Source organism: Rhinatrema bivittatum, chromosome 1 (assembly GCF_901001135.1).
Source record: "Rhinatrema bivittatum chromosome 1, aRhiBiv1.1, whole genome shotgun sequence".
NCBI lineage: Eukaryota > Metazoa > Chordata > Amphibia > Gymnophiona > Rhinatrematidae > Rhinatrema > Rhinatrema bivittatum.
In genome coordinates this window covers 822,398,039-822,415,022 of record NC_042615.1, presented here as the reverse complement: position 1 = coordinate 822,415,022, position 16,984 = coordinate 822,398,039, and the positions used below count along the sequence as shown (strand labels likewise).

Genomic DNA, 16,984 nt, shown 5'->3' with positions numbered 1-16,984 from the left:
CCAGTATCTGAGGGACTACAGCCCAGCCGGGCATTCCAGCTCACTACTGCCACCTCTGGTGGTTCAGTATAGTGTCTAATAAAAGAACTAGTGTGTGTCTGTCTCCTAACTCTGAGCCTGACCGGTGGCCCCTCTCGGGATCTTCCCCCCGGGAGCGTGGTCATCTGCCACCGGCCCAAGGATCCACCCACAACTCTCCTAAATAATAACAAAGGCATGGGGGTAACCTGCATGGCCACGGAGTAGTAGTTACTACCAAAAGCAACTTGCTAGGCAGACTGGATGGACTGTTTGTGTTTTTATCTGCTCTAATTTATGTTACTATGACCAACCAGTTTGCAAACTTAGTGAGGCTTTAGTTTCAGCCCCTTGTTCAGCCACCTAACCTTCTGGCTGTGTTCCAGTAGGCACTTGCCCTTGGCAATGAATTTTATTTTCTAAAACATCCTTGTAAATGTTTGATAAAATATGTTAATAACAGGCTTTTTACTCTTTTACATAAGTCCAAACAGCTAAGATCTTTTCTGGATTCTCATTTATGTACTAGTACAGCAGAAGGATGATCATTAATTCGTTATAATGTGATGCTCAGTTAATAAACTGAAACAGGCTAGCTTTTTCTCCCTTTTTTTATTTCTTAATGGTTATGGTTCCTCAGGTATCACTTTTTGGTTCCCCCCTCTGTTTTGTGAACTACGAAAATGACTTTGTTTATTGCATTTTCTGATTATGTATGCTTCGTTTCTTATTCAAGTTCTATTCTTGGATTCCATTTGTTAAATTGATTGAATATAAAATAATAATACAAATAAACCACATGGTAATTTGACCGAGTGATAGTGGCAGCACATCCTGGGAATGCTGTGGAAGCTAAGGATATCTCCCAGCTGTCTGCCATCCAAGCTTGACTGCCAGCAGACTGTCGCTCCTTTTCCAAGTCACTATTGCTGCCTCCCTTCTTTAGACCTCTACCATTCCAGGCAGATTTCCTTGGGCTTTTGTGGCTCTCTTATCTCTAGACATTATGGGCCGGATTTTAAAAGCCCTACGCGCACCGGGCCTATTTTAAAAAGGCCCGGAGAAGCTCGTAAAGCCCCGGGACACGTGTAAGTCCCCGGGGCTTGCAAAAAGGAGCAGTCTGGGGTGGGGAGTGGGCAGGGTGGTCTGGGGGCGGGGAGGAGGCGGGGCCAGAGACCTCCAGGCAGGCGCAAAAGGTTTGACAAAGGTCAGGGGGGTTAGAGTAGGGATGGGGGGGGGGAAGTTTAGGGCAAGGGGTAGGAAGGTTAGGTTAGGGGGAAGGGAAGTTCCCTTCCAGGCCGCTCCCATTTCGAGCGGCCTGGGAGGGAACGGGGGAAGGCAGCGCAGCTCAGCGCGCGCAAGATGCACAATTGTGCAACTTGCGCGCGCTGACCCCTGATTTTATAACTTGCGTGCATTGGCGTGCGCAAGTTATAAAATCGGGCGTACATGTGTGCGCGCTGGGTAGCACGCACACATGTACGTCCGCGCGCTGCTTTGAAAATCTACCCCTATAGCTTTTACAGTCTCTTCAGGCCAGAGGGAATTCTACATATTATTTTTTAAATGATTCTTTGCTGTCTGGCTGCCTGCTTATAAAAATAACCCTGAATCAGATGGATTAAATCATGAGATATCACATTAAATATTGTATTTTACAGTGCAGTCATAATATCCTTACTGGTCCTGGAGAAAACAACTAGGTTTCATAGGTTGCAATACTTTCCAAAAGACCATCCAAAAGATGTTGTAGTGTGTAAGCTTTCATAGACAGCAAGAATCTGACAGCAGATTTACATCCCAGTTTACTTCCTGGTGTAATGCCACAGATCCCGGGTCATCTCTTGACTTTTCCTTCACTACATTGTAGCTAGGGATCCTCGGTGCTTATCCCATATTCTCAATTATTCTGTTACTTACTGCTTTTCCCTCGTCCATTTCTCCTGGAAGGCTGTGCCATGCATCCAATGGATTGTGTAATGTTACTCTGAGTCTACCTCTACCCCCTTACAGCCTCATGTCATGATCGCTTCTTCTAGAACTTTCTTTGCACTAAATGCTTGTAGTGCATAATTTATGACTTTTCAGACTGCATAAGTCCCTTCTTTAGAGTTCTCTACTTCATCTGAAGAAGAGGCCTGCGAGGTCTCAAAAACCTATAGCTCTACAGCACCGTTTTCTCTTTTTTTTTTTCATTTACAAAGTATGACTATGGTATGGCTGCTCTGCAGGCACAGCAGCAGAATCCCATCCACTGCATACAAAACAGCAGAGACTAAGGAAGAGTAGAGGGCAGGGGACAATGTCCTATCTCCTCAGGACCACTTTGGAGGTGGAAGTCTTTATTGTTGATGTTTTAGATAAATCTCAGAGGGGGCTTTTTTCCAGCTATGCAGCTTGCTGTAAAGTATGTGCATGATTTAACCCATAGACATTGACTCAGGTATCAAAGGGAGACACATGTGCCCATTCCCTTTGGAGACTGCCACTGCACAAAGTACATTTCCATGCATGTAGATAGATGGATTCAGGACCAGTGGGTTATGCACCTCTACCAGCAAATGGAGATGGAGGAAACTGACGACACAGTATATATATTCCTGCAGTGACATCATCCTGCCAGTATTCTCTGTCTCCAGCAGATGGTTGGTGGATGTGCATTTCCCTACTGGGGATTGCTTCAAATTTAGAAGAGAATTAATTGGAGATTTGAATCGCCCTGTTCTCCTGCAGTGATATCTAATGGTCCCTCCCCAAGTTGAGAATTCCTAAGGTGATTTCTGTGGTCCCTCAGATGAGTGCTGTGGTCCGGTAGCTGGTTATTCGGTTGGCGTGGATTTAGCTGACTTAAGCAGCTGAAAGGCAGAGGGTGCAGGAAGCCGAGCGCGGCGATGACAGTATATGCCCTCTGTCCTCGCAGCTGGAGACTGTCTCTGTACTCGGCCGGGAAGGCTGAGCTCAGGTAAGTTTAAAAAAGAAAATGTCAAAGGCAGAGTGGAGGGGTTACCGTAGGACTTCCTCCAGTCTCCGTGCTCAGTGCGCCATTCCCATTGGGGTTAGGGGAACTGGGCAGCCTGGCGAGTTGAGCAGCCCAGGTGGGCTAGGCCCCACTGTTAGGCTTCTTTCGGTGGTAGGCCATGGTGGCAGCATTTTCGGGTGGTTTTTTTGCATGTTCAGCTGCCCTCTATAGGATTGTTGGTGTGTGTCCGAATTGTTTGCCCAGTTTATTTTGGGTGCGCAGCCTGTGTGCACATTCTCACACATATTGGGTGTGCGCCAAGGTTTGATGCGGTGACAGTACACTTAGGTTTTTTTGTTTGTTTGTTTGTTTTTTATGGTGCACAGGCTTGGAAGCTTAAATTAATTGTGCATAAATTTTGTTTCCTAAATGTTTTCAGTGGGAACTTGGCTGGGTGCCTGTTAATTGTACTGACAAAATAATGTTGCCAGTGGCTAAGAAACCTAAGCACCTTTCCCTCTGTGCTGCCTGTCTTATTCGGACATCTCAGCCTGGAGTGCCCTCTAACTTGTGCCAGTGCTACTTAGAGGCTCTGGGAGAATTATCTTCATCTAAGTAGTCGAGCTTTTAGGAAATTTGGTTTGAGCTACAGTAGAAGAGAAACAATTGCTGCCCTCCCTTCAAGAGGCAGTCGGTTCTCTTATACCCAAAGCAGGCTGGGACTTGTTGAATCCTGCATCCTAAAGGACTGTATCCTGTCGTTGCAAGCGTTTATACTGACTTTGTTGTTGTATTGTTTTAAGTTGATGTATTTATATTACGTTTGTTTTCTTGTACAATGCTGAGCATGGTCGTTTCAACAAAGGCGGTATCCAAACAATTTAACATAAATAACACACACATTCAATTTTAGCCAGGTTTAGAATGAGCAATTTATTTAGATTGGGAATGCTGTGTTAATTACTGACTTGTTTCTCCTCCTACCTTTCACAGAAGATTCATGGGACCTGATTAAACGAAGGGTGGTGAGGGTTTCCGCTGGAGGATCGCTCTCGCTGCAGTGCCAGTACAAGAGAGGCTATGAGGCTAACAGCAAGTACTGGTGCAAGGGAGAGAAGTGGAATTCCTGTAAACTCCTTATTAAGGCAGAGCCTGAGATGAAGGGCAGGATCATCATCAGGGATGACGCCACGACGCTCACGTTCACGGTGACCATGGAGCAGCTCACTGAGGCAGACAGCGGGAAGTACTGGTGCGGGGTAGATGGGCGATTCTGGGATTCTAGTCCCACCTTCATCGTGACGGTTCTTCCAGGTAAGCCCCAGAGGCCCAGCGTCTCATGCTAACGATGATGCATGCACGTCAGCACGGAGGCTTTCAAGGTGAGGATTCAGTATCCCCCTCCCCCAACCCTTACTGCTAATGGACCTCCTGTTCCGGCATTATGAAGTAAGAGGAAAAGTGATGCAGTCGTGAGGAAAAGGTTACTCGGTTATTTGTAGAAGAAGCTGATCGACCTCACAGTCATTTGTTAGGATTAAATATTTTATTGGCATCAAAAAATTATAAAAACACTTATGAGGAACAACTCTTACACGGTAAATGATTAGAATACTGTGCCAGCGTGAGTCCAACCCATGTTGAGCATAGGTTTACTGTCTGTATGGCAGTGTTTTATGACACCATCTCAAGTCAATTAATAAAAACTGGAGAAATGCAATGTTTGAGGAGAGGTGTTATAGGGAGGGATGGTGGAATGAACAGCTTGCTGCGTCCACAGGTGTGGTCATTCACAAGCAGACTAGGACCCTGTAGGGATCTGCATTTAAGAAATTACTAGGAAATTAAACTTGGTTAGGAGAAATGTTTGTCTCATTTTTCAGCGGTAATAGACAAAAGGCACCCCTCTCTTAACCTATTCAACTTGTTGACTCCAAAAATTTATGTAAATGTAAGATGCCGCATCAGCAAGCCTGGCGACGTGTCCAACTGTACAAAATTGGACCGTCCGGACTACTCCTTATTTGCGGCTCTTACCGACTGTGAAGCCTGAAAAGATATTTTGAAATGCTGCAATTTAAAAAGTGTTGAATAATGTTCCGTCAGAGATCGCTGAAAATAAGCAAGTATCCCGGCTAGATGGCTCCAGGAAAATGTACACTTGTTGCGGCTAAACCAGCCTGTGCAAAGCAACAATAAAGTGTGAACTTTTACTGATGGCTGAAACAGCCTATATCCATAATCGTTTATATCTGTCCCTGTTTTTTTGAAAGCTGTGAAGATGTCTCTGTACTGGCAGCGGCCGGTGTTTCGCTGCAACGGCACAGCTTCTTCAGGGGTCAAATTACCTCCTTATTCGTACGCCCGGTCTCGCAGCAGTGGGTTCTTGAAAAACAGGGACAGATATAAACGATTATGGATATAGGCTGTTTCAGCCATCAGTAAAAGTTCACACTTTATTGTTGCTTTGCACAGGCTGGTTTAGCCGCAACAAGTGTACATTTTCCTGGAGCCACCTAGCCGGGATACTTGCTTATTTTCAGCGATCTCTGACGGAACATTATTCAACACTTTTTAAATTGCAGCATTTCAAAATATCTTTTCAGGCTTCACAGCCGGTAAGAGCCGCAAATAAGGAGTAGTCCGGACGGTCCAATTTTGTATAGTTGGACACGTCGCCAGGCTTGCTGATGCGGCATCTTACATTTACATACATTTTTGGAGTCAACAAGTTGAATAGATTGAGAGAGGGGTGCCTTTTGTCTATTGCTCTTGATTTCTAGGACCCTTTTGAGTGCTCTTTGTTTGGTATTGTCTCATTTTTCAGTCATTTTTCCCAAATCCCATTCATTAAGAACTGAAAAGAGAATTGTTTTAGTGACGGTGAAGAGGCGAAGAGCAAGTGAGGGGCTGTGTTCAATACCCTAGAGAGTAAATCTTCAGCTGGCCCCCAGAGAGCCTAAGGTACTTTTAACAATTCCCCTAAATCTTACTGGGGAAAAGTTAACTGGCCTAGTGCCATTTGGCCATTCTGGGTTAAGAAGCTAAATCCTCCCTTAACTCTGGGATCCAGACAAATTGAGCAGCTAGGTCCATCTGCCTGCTGGATGTATTTATAAATGAGCAAACGTTTCACTGTGAGAAGGCTCTCTTCGTTACTGATTAATGTGTCCTCCTGCCTCCTTACAGCTGGCTCATGGGGGCTGAGCGGCCCGAGAGAAGTGAGGGGTCCGGTCGGCAGATCCCTCTCGCTGCAGTGCCAGTATCAGAAAGGAAACGACACCGGCAGCAAGTACTGGTGCAAGGGAGAGAATTGGAGCTCCTGTGACGTCCTTGCTGAGGCAGAGTCTGAGACGAAGGGCAGAGTCGCTGTCAGGGACAATGTGACAGCGCTCTCGTTCACAGTGACCATGGAGCAACTCACCCAGGCGGACAGCGGGAGGTACTGGTGCGGGACAGAGGGGCTGCGCTGGAACTATGGGGATCCTGTGATAGTGACTGTTCTTCCAGGTAAGCCCAGACCCCAGCGTCTCATGCTAATTATGATACATGTGTGTTAGCATGGGTTGGGGGGCATTAAAGGTGAGAATTCTGTAGCCCCTTCCCCCAGCACACAGCCGTGATCCAGTCCCACTCCAGCAGTAGGTAGATGAGTTAAACGGTTACTGTCTATGCCCGGTTACTGACGCCATTATTCAGAAGCTGCCTGGGGATCTATCACTGTGATATGCAGGTCCTGTACGGATCATCATTTACTGACTTTGCACATAAATAACCAGGACATTCATTTAAGTTCTAAAAAAAAAAAACTATTGTTCAATTTTTCAGTCTATTTATTTATTTTTACAAATCCCCATTTTTAGAAAATTGCTTATGAAAATGTGAAGGGGGGGGGGGGGAATGGCAGGAAGGAGGGTGTGAGAGAGGGCATTAGTCTGTGACAGATTCAGCCATACAGACCCTACACAGACAGGCCTCAATCGCAATGTAGTCGCTGGAAGACAGAAGAGAAAGGGGGGTGATAGGGCAGAAATATTTGAATATTTAGTAGACTTTGATAAAGTACAAGACGGACAAAGGAGTAAGAAGTTGGAGAGAGGCTCAGAGGCTCAGAGGAAATCCTTCTTTGCTATTACTGGCATCAGTAGCATGGGATATTCTTGGTGTTTGGGTAATTGCCAATAGGGATGTGAATCCTTTTTTGACGATTTAAAAAAATCATCAGATATTTTTTAAATCGCCAAAATTGGTTAGAGTCGCGATACAATAGAAATTCCCCCGATTTATTGTGAAAAATCGTAAATCGGGGGAGGGGGAGGGCGGGAAAACCGGCACACCAAAAAAACCCCTAAAACCCACCCAGACCCTTTAAAACAAATCCCCCACCCTCCCGAAACCCCCCCCTAAATGTTTTAAATTACCCGGTGGTCCAGTGGCGGGGTCCCGGCGCGATCTCCCGCTCTCGGGCCATCGGCTGCGTTAATAAAAATGGCGCCGATGGCCCTTTGCCCTCACTATGTCACAGGGGCCGACCGTCGGCCGACCATCGGCCCCTATGACATAGTGAGGGCAAAGGTAGCACCGGCACCATTTTGAATACTGGCAATACGGCCCAAGTGCAGGAGGTCGCACCCGGACCCCCGCTAGACTTTTGGCAAGTCTTGTGGGAGTCAGGAGGCCCCCCCAAGCTGGCCAAAAGTCCCTGGGGGTCCAGCGGGGATCCGGGAGCGATCTCCTGCACTCAAGCCGTATTGCCAGTATTCAAAATAGCACCGGCGCTACCTTTGCCCTGTCAGATGGTAAGGGCAAAGGGCCATCGGCGCCATTTCTATTAACGCAGCCGATGGCCTGGAGCGGGAGATCGCTCCCCGCGCTCCCGCTGGACCACCAGGTAATTTTAAAACCTTTTTTGAGGGTTAGGGAGGGTGTTTTGATTATCGGATCAGGCGCAGCCAATAATCAGAACTCAAATCGGGCTGGGCGATAAAAATTTTAAGATTTGGATCGGAACCAGAACCAATCAGATTCCAGTTCCGATTCACATCTCTAATTGCCAGGTTCTTGTGCCCTGGTTTGGCCTCGGTTGGAAACAGGATGCTGGGCTTGATGGACCCTTGGTCTGACCCAGCTTGGCAATTTCTTATGTTCTTAAAAGGTGGTATGTGCCTGGAATGATCTAAAAGCAGAGGTGGAAGAAACCAGTGCCAAGACACAATTTGGGCACACTTGTGACAGATGTAGAGAGTGGTAATAAGAACAGGTTTGCAAGACTGGATGAAAGAAATAGGGTAGTAGACTTGTGGTTTGTTTCTGTATGGGAATCTGTAGGCTCGTCTACTCAGAATAGTAGAGAACCAAAGTCCTGTATCTGAGTGACTGAGCCACCCACAGCTCTTTGTTGTTCGGACAATGTTTTCACAAGGGAACAACAAAGACGCTTGCAGGCTGCCTCTTGACTTTTTTGGGTAGGTTTGCCAGCTTTCAACTGTGAAACTTCTGAACTAATGGAACTAGAGAAGGGGAAGGGGCAACAACTGGAGAGAGATGGAACGGTCTAGCAGTGGAGGCGGTAAAGGATGGTGCTGCTTATTCTGGGCATGCTTGGGAATGATATGGGGGCAGTGGTAGGTAAAAGATCTAAGGGGCTAGGAGCTGAGGTTGGGCTATGCATGGGAATTTCTATGCTCGTCTACATAAAGTGGAAGAGGTATGATCAGGCACGCATGTTCTTTGCAGTCTGCACGCAGAACAGCACAGAGTACCTCCCTTTCTTGGGTAGTAACGGCAACAGCACAACCAGCACAGGATCCGACAGACAGAGGCCAATCCGCTGCTGCTAAGTGCATTATAATAACATTAATAATGTCTTAGGGCAAATCTTGCAAGCCATTCAGCCCATGCAAGTCTTTTAGGACACTGCATATGACTTCTATCCTATGTTGTAGAAAGTCCCTTAGCGTCTCTGTCTGGACTTTTCCATGAGTATTGACTTCTGGACTAGGTAAGGTTCTCCTGTTGGATGACCATCCATTTGACAAAGAATTTACAAAGACCCAGAGAAAACACCAGGTAAACCTGGACAGGAAGTAAAAACAGAAACTTTCTTACTATCTAGTTTTCCAGTTATTTTGTCCAGTGATTTAAAAATTTCACAAGCACCTCAACTATTTTAAACAACACTGAGATCAAGTGGTCAATAAAATCATCACAAATGCAGTTAAGCAATCAACTCAAACTGACAAAGTAATAAAAAAAAGAAGATAACTTGGGGTAATCACAAATAATTATAGATTAATATCCAATACAAGATCCATCGTATGACTGTGTCAGCTTATAATTGCAGGTAGGTATTAAAGTGAAGGGGTAAATAAACAGAGAAAACGATGGTCTTACCTGACCTTATCCTCTAAAGTCCTGATTCATAAGAACATAAGATTTGCCATACTGAGACAGACCAAGTGTCCATCAAACCAGTATAAGGTCTTCAAAAATGGCCAATCCAAGTCACAAATACCCAAACATTAAATAGTTCCCATGCTACTAATGCAATGGCTGTCCCCTATGCAATGGCTGTCCCCTATTATTAATAGCAGTTCTTCCAGGAACTTATCCAAACCTTTTTTAAACCCAGCTACACTAGCTGCCTTAAGCACATAAGAACGTGCCATTCTGGGTTAGACCAAGGGACCATCAAGCCCAGCATCCTGTTTCCAACAGTGGCCAAGCCAAGTCATTAGATAGTTCACAAGTTACTATTTCTTATTGATAAAAAGTGGTTTATGGACTTCTCCTCTAAGAACTTATCCAAACCTTCCCCAGTCAATGCCCAGATACTCCTTCTAGTGGGTGCTGGTGTCTGGCACTTGGCCAGAGTGAAAGGCTGTAATAGCCCTCTTAAGTGGGGAACCGGGACGTGGCACTGACTTCAGCAGGGAAGCAAAAAAAAAACTAAAAAAAAGAAAGTTTCCTCTCCATATCCCAGATCAGTCCAGACAAGTGCATCCCTACCAGCAGATGGAGGCAGAGAAAAACGTTTCAGACACTGCTACAAAACTGAGAGCGCCACCTGCAGACCCTCAGTATTTCACTGTCTCCAGCAGATGTTAGAGGTGTAAAACCTGCAGTCTGGAGTTTAAAAAAATACTGGCCAAGAGAATAGAGTCTTTAGAAAACAACGCCAAGCGTCTTAATTTAAGATTTCTCAACTTTCCCAGAATTGTAGGGGAAGCTCCTTTAATTACAGTTAAAAAGTTTCTTATAGACAAGCTTGGCTTTGTTTCAGAAAATATTCCTGTAGTAAATAATTGTTACTTTCTACCCAAGCCTGGAAATATAGGTAATAGATCTGAATTACCCTTTCAGGGTGATCTCACTAATTTCTTGGAAGACTCATCTGCACAAGTTATAGAATGGGGCAATTTATTGGTTACCTTTTCCTCTCCTGAGGATATAAATCAAATTATGAAAAGATATTTTAATAAATACCCCATTGAATATTTTGAAAAGGTTGTTAAAATATTTCCAGACTTAGTAGTATCCACACAGGTCAGGAGGAAGGCTTTTCTAGCCTTTTGACAAGAGGTTATCTCCCTGGGATTTTCATTCACATTACAGTACCCTTGTAAATATTTGATTAAAAAACAGGAAGATTTATATATATTTTTCATACCTGATCAGTTAAAAACTTTTCTTGCAGAAAGAAGGTTACCAAACTCATCCCCAGTGTCTAATTAGTAGAAAGTAAAGAGAAGTGCAGGTTCTATGTTATTGCCATTGCTGGAACTATTAACGATTAAACCTCCCTTTTGATTTGCCACCATCAGGTATAACACTCTCCATTTTGAGCTTGATATGTTAATGGTATAGGTAAAAGATTTATAAATTGTTGATAATTTGTTTTTCTTATCTTTTTTTTTTTTGGTTATCTTAATTTTACCATACCATGTATTTCTGATGCAAACAGTTAATAACGTTTGTATTTTGTTTGAAAATTATAAATAAAGAATTAAAAATAAATAAATAAATAAACAAACAAATAAACAAACAAAAGTAAATGAAAGAAAAAGGAGGAAACAAAGAAAGAAGTTAAGGAGATTTGGCTCCCTAAGGTGCTAGGTTCCTTCGTCGGCCATCCCTTAGGTCAAGCCAGGCGAGTGGGGGGTTGGAAATCCCTGGCTGTCTCGACCCGAAGCCATGAAAGGTCTTGAAAAGCCAGGGGTCCTGGTTCTCTTGGATTCTCTGGATCCCCCTCACCTGTTCCTGGCTGCAAGACTCAGGGAAGTGTTTCCGGTATTATCTTCTTCTGTCTAAGTTTACTGCCTTGCCTCTTTTTTTTTGTGGTGTGAAAATAAAAAAAAAGGTGCAGGGATCTGCCAGTGCCTGTGAGGTGTTGGCTCTGCTAGAACAGGGTGAGGAGGGAGGCCACAGCTGCACACCTGAGGTCTGGGAACGCTCGGTGAGGTTTGGTGCAGGCAGTACAACATGCGTCAGGAGATTACTTTAGCACGGCTAGGCTCTGGGAAGGCTCGATGGTATTTTGTGCGATTGGTGTGGTGCGCGTCGGGAGGCAGCGTTCGTCCACCTGGGATCTGGGAGGGCTCATAGAAGCAGGGCACTGTGGGTGCAACGCGGGTGTGAGAAATGGCGCCGGTCGCAGAGCGCCTCAAATCTTGCAGGGCTTGCGGAGGGAAGTGTTTGTGTCTGAAGGCAGGCGCGCTCGATCCTGATTGTGCCTCCATGGACAAAGACAGCTACTCGGACGGCAGAGAAGCAGATTACCCATTCTTCAGGTGCAGAGACAAGAAGTAGGCAGTGGCTATCTTGATTCCTCATGGTAGGAGGCAGATGGAGTTGTGGAAGACAGGGACTCCCCGCCCCCGCTCTCTCCGATGGTGCAGGAAGTTCCTGAAGGCCAGGAGAGCAGGGAAGAACCAGTTGAGATCGCTGAGCTGAAAAGTGATCCAAAGGAGCTGATTCTGTACTGCTCCTGCATAAGGCTTATTTAGCTAGGTGGGGATCAGGGGTGAAGCGTTTGCATGTTAAGCAGGCCACACGGCCGGCTAAGGTATGCAGGCAGGAGCCTGCAAGAAAGTCTGGGGGGCTGCTCTGTCATTTGGGCTTTGGACATTCTTCGGCATTTGATGAGAGATCATTTCTGATTTGGATGCTTCGGAGGATCCTCAAGAGTTGCTGGTGATGACCCTGAGGAGGATCCCAGGGAACACCTGGTTGATGTGGTTTCAGATGTGGATGCGCAACTATCGTTCCCAGAGAAGGTTCTGGTGGTGGAAAGAGATGATCCTAGTGTGGTCCGATGGTTCTGGAAGGAGGAGTTACACCCCTCATTCCTCAGGTTGGGGGTGAATCCAGTTCTGGATGGGCTGCATGATCCTCTAAAGACTTTTTCTTTAAAGAAAAAGGTGAAGAAGCTGGTGAGCTGGGAGTTGGATGCTCTAGAGGCTGGTTTTAAGGTCAGCAGGGCAATGGCAAAGCTTTATCCTTTGTCTGAGGAGACTTTGGAGCTCCTTAGGCTTCCGAAGATGGAGGTTTCATTTTCCGCTGTGACCAAAAAGGAGATCATTCTGATACCAGAGTCAGATGTACAAGTTGTATATTTAGTTGAAGAGGATGTTTGAGGTCTCAGCTTTCAGTCTTCAAACAGCTATTTGCAGTAGCCTCAGGCAGTGACCTTACTTGCGCTGGATACAGAAAGCACAGGAAAGAGAGTTTTCAGCCAGGTCCAGGCAGGCACCCCATTTAGACGCAGAGGTGGCCTATGTGATGGATGCACTATATGATTTGGTCAGGATTGGTCAGGTTCGAAGGCTTCTCTGGTTGTGTAATTGGTCAGCTGATGTGTGGTCCAGGTCTCAGCTGTGTAATCTTCCTTTTAATGGGAAGTTGTGGTGCAGGGAAGACCTGGAAGAATTGATGAGGCATTTGGGCGAGCCAAAGGGAAACAAGTTGCTGGAAGATGCAAAGGCCAGCAAGAAGGATTTCCCATTTTTCAGAGGCTCGTATATTTAGGGATGCTTCCACCTCATCGCAGAGACAAGCCTCAGGATGACAGCAGTCCTTTTGAGGGACTCATAGGGCCTCCCATGATAGTTCCAGTCAAGGGGCCAGAGGATATAAGACTTCGTAATGAGGCCACGTATGTCCACTACTCTGTGGAGGCTGTCAGGAGGAGGTTGCCTTTCTTTTACGAGAAGTGGCCCAAGATTCCATGGGTTCATGAGGTGATAAGATTCTTATGTCTGATCAGAATCATCTTTGTAGTGTCTCTTCTCCAAGCTGAACAGCCCTAACCTCTTCAGCCTTTCCTCATAGGGGAGCTCTTCCATCCCCTTTATCATTTTGGTTGCCCTTCTCTGTACCTTCTCTAGTGCAACTACATCTTTTCTGAACTGTGGTGACCAAAATTGTACACAGTATTCAAGGTGCGGTCTCACCATGGAGCGATACAGAGGCATTATGACATTTTCCGTTTTATTCACAATTCCCTTCCTAATAATTCCTAACATTCTGTTTGCTTTTTTGACTGCTGCAGCACACTGAGCCGTCATTTTCAAAGTATTATCCACTATGATGCCTAGATCTTTTTCCTGGGTGGAGGTTTCCAAATTGGAAATTAACATCGTATAACTACAGCATTTTTCCCTATATGCATCATCTTGCATTTGTCCACATTAAATTTTATCTGCCATTTGAATGCCCAATCTTCCAGTCTTGCACGGTCCTCCTGCAATTTATCTCAATCTGCTTGTGATTTAACTTCTCTGAATAATTGCCATACTGGGTCAGACCAAGGGTCCATAAAGCCCAGCATCCTGTTTCCAACAGTGGCCAATTTCCAGATCATTTATATATATATTGAAAAGCACCAGTCCAAGAACACTGTTTATCTTTTTCCACTGAGAAAATTGACCATTTAATCCTACTCTCTGTTTCCTGTCTTTTAACCGGTCTGAAGGCTCTCAAAAGAGACTTTGTCAAACGCATTTTAAAAATCCAAATACACTGCATCTACTGATTCACCTTTATCCACATCACTGGCTTCCTATAAAAGCCAGAATTACCTTCAAGACATTATCAATGATCCACAAGGATATTATGGGCATCGCCCACCTAAATCTAAACTCGCAACTCCGCCCTCAGACATCACAAAGACCTATCAGGTACAACTACAAAGGTTCCTTATATGCTCCCCCGATCAAAACTTCACTAACAAAACGAGCACTATCCACAGCTGGGCCCACCCTCTGGAACTCATTACCGCCGGATCTACGCCAAGAGACATGTCATCTAACTTTTAAGAAAAACCTAAAAACGTGGCTCTTCCGGCAAGCTTATCCAGAATCGCAGGAACACTCAGACACCGGTCAAAGAGCAAAATAGTCCACTATAAGTTCCACGACCACCCATATCCCCCTCAAGGCCCAACCACGCCCGATCTGGACAGCCCACCTGTTTTAAAAAGACTCCTTTGTTGATGCATCAGTTCCTTAGCTCATGCATTACTCATGTTTTTGCCCATCAACACTGTTCTCTGTTACCTGTATATCCCAATTTAGACTACCTCCTCTTTAGCTATTCCCTTTATTTATCCACGTTTTAAATATTCCCTATATTTATTCACGGTTTTTTTTTTTACGAGTTATTGTTGTCTATGTAATATTTAATATTTAAGTTCTTATGTTCAGAAACTCTGTTTAATGTAACGCCTTTTCCGCGACAGTTTTGGTCTATGTAAACCGACCTGATTTAATATTTATATTGAGAATGTCGGTATATAAAAATCCGAAATAAATAAATGTTTATTAATCCCTTCAAAAAAATGAAACATTTGTGAGGCAAGTTTTCCCTGGGATAAATCCATGCTGACTGTGTTCCATTAAACGATGCCTTTCTATATTCTCGGTGATTTTGATCTTTAAAATAGTTTCCACTATTTTTCCTGGCACTGAAGTGAGGCTAACTGGTCTATAGTTTCCTGGATCACCTCTGGAGTCTTTTTAAATATTGGGGTTACATTTGCAACCCTCCAGGTATAATGGATGATTTTAATGATAGGTTACAAATTTTAACTAATAGATCTGAAATTTCATTTTTTATTTCTTTCAGAAGCCTGGGATGCAAACCATCTGGTCAAGGTGATTTGCTACTCTTTAGTTTGTTAATCTGGTGTACTACATTTTCCAGGTTCACCAATATTTTGTTCAGTTCATCTGAGATATCACTCTTGAAAACCTTCTCTGGAACTGGTATCTCCCAAACATCCTCATTAGTAAACATAGAAGCAAAGAAGTAATTTAGTCTTTCTGCAATGGCCTTATCATCCCTAAGAGCCCCATTAACCCTTCAGTCATCTAATGGTCCATCCAACTCCCTCACAGGTTTCCTGCTTTGGATATATTTTAAAAAGTTTTTATTATGCGTTTTTGCCTCTACAGCCAACTTCATTTCAAATTCTTTCTTAGTCTGTCTTATCAATGTTTTACACTTAACTTGACAATGCTTATCTTTTTTCCTATTTTCTTCAGATGGATCCTTTCATTTTTTGAAAGATTTTTTTTGGATAAAATAGCGTCTTTCACCTCACCTTTTAACCATGATGGTAATCGTTTTGTCTTCCGTCCACTTTTCTTAATGTGTGGAATACATCTGGACTACACTTCTAAAATTGTATTTTTAAAGTGCAGTCCAGATGTATTCCACACATTAAGAAAAGTGGAAGGAAGACAAAACAATTACCATCATGGTAATTTTTAACCTTTGCAGTTGCACCTTTCAAGTCTTTTTTTAACTATTTTCCTTTTATCAAAGTTTCCCTTTTGAAAATTTAGTGTTAGAGCTGTAGATTTACTTATTGTCCCCCTTCCAATTATTAGTTCAAATTTGATCATGTTGTGATCATTATTGCCAAGTGGCCCCACCACCGTTACCTCTCTCACCAAATCCTGCATTCCACTAATAATTAGATCTAATATAGTTCCCTCTCTTGTCAGTTCCTGAACCAATTACTCCATGAAGCAGTCATTTTTTCCATCCATGAACTTTATCTTTCTAGATTATCCTGATATTATATTTACCCAGTCAATATTAGGGTAATTGAAATCTCCCATTATTACTACACTGCTAAATTGGTTAGCTTCCCTGATTTCTCTTAACATTTCATCACCTGTCTGAACATTTAGGCCAGGTGGATGATCGTATACTCCAACCACTATACTCTTACCCAACACACATGGGATTTCTACCCTTATAGATTCTACTGAGCATTTAGTCTCTTGTATGATGATTATCCTGTTGGACTCTTTGCCCTCCCAGACATAAAGCACCACACCCCCACCAAGTTGATCCTCCCTACCATTGAGATATAATTTGTACCCTGATATAGCACTGTACCATTGGTTATCTTCCTTCCATCCAGCTTCCGAGATGCCAATTATGTCTATCTCATCATTCACTGATATACACTCTAACTCTCCCATCTTATTTCTTAGACTTCTGGCACTGGCAAAGTGACATTTCAAAGTGTATTTTTTTGTTTGTATTAACAACCTGCTTTCAGCTGATAAAGATAATTTGAAATTCTTTAGCTCAGGTGATTTTTTACGTATAGGCACATGGACTACTTTTGCTTTTATTGGAACCTCTCTGTTGGGATGCCCTAACTCTCCTGTTTCATTAGTAGCCTTCAAAGATACATTTCTCCAAACCATGCACTGCTGAGTGACTGTCGGCTTTCCCCCTTGTTGTAGTTTAAGAACATAAGAAAATGCCATACTGGGTCAGACCAAGGGTCCATAAAGCCCAGTATCCTGTTTCTAACAGTGGCCAATCCAGGCCATAAGAACCTGGCAAGTACCCAATAACTAAGTGTATCCCACGCTACTGATGCTCTATTTCTTTTTCTTTTTAAAGGTTAGTGCCAGCAGCCTGGTCCCATTCTGTTAAGGTGGAACCCGTCCCTTCGGACGGGCTCCACCTTCCCCTTTCCTCAAA

The 16,984-nt window shown here is 44.0% G+C and overlaps 1 protein-coding gene across 1 annotated transcript in view; it reads left to right on the top strand.

Annotated features, from left to right (window-relative positions):
* Positions 1-16,984, top strand: part of LOC115073477 (polymeric immunoglobulin receptor-like) — a 102,689-nt gene that overhangs the window by 69,311 nt on the left and 16,394 nt on the right. The window contains exons 5-6 of the mRNA XM_029571918.1: positions 3,971-4,291; positions 6,167-6,487. Coding sequence (XP_029427778.1) covers positions 3,971-4,291; positions 6,167-6,487 — 642 coding nt within the window. The remainder of the gene's footprint in view (positions 1-3,970; positions 4,292-6,166; positions 6,488-16,984) is intronic.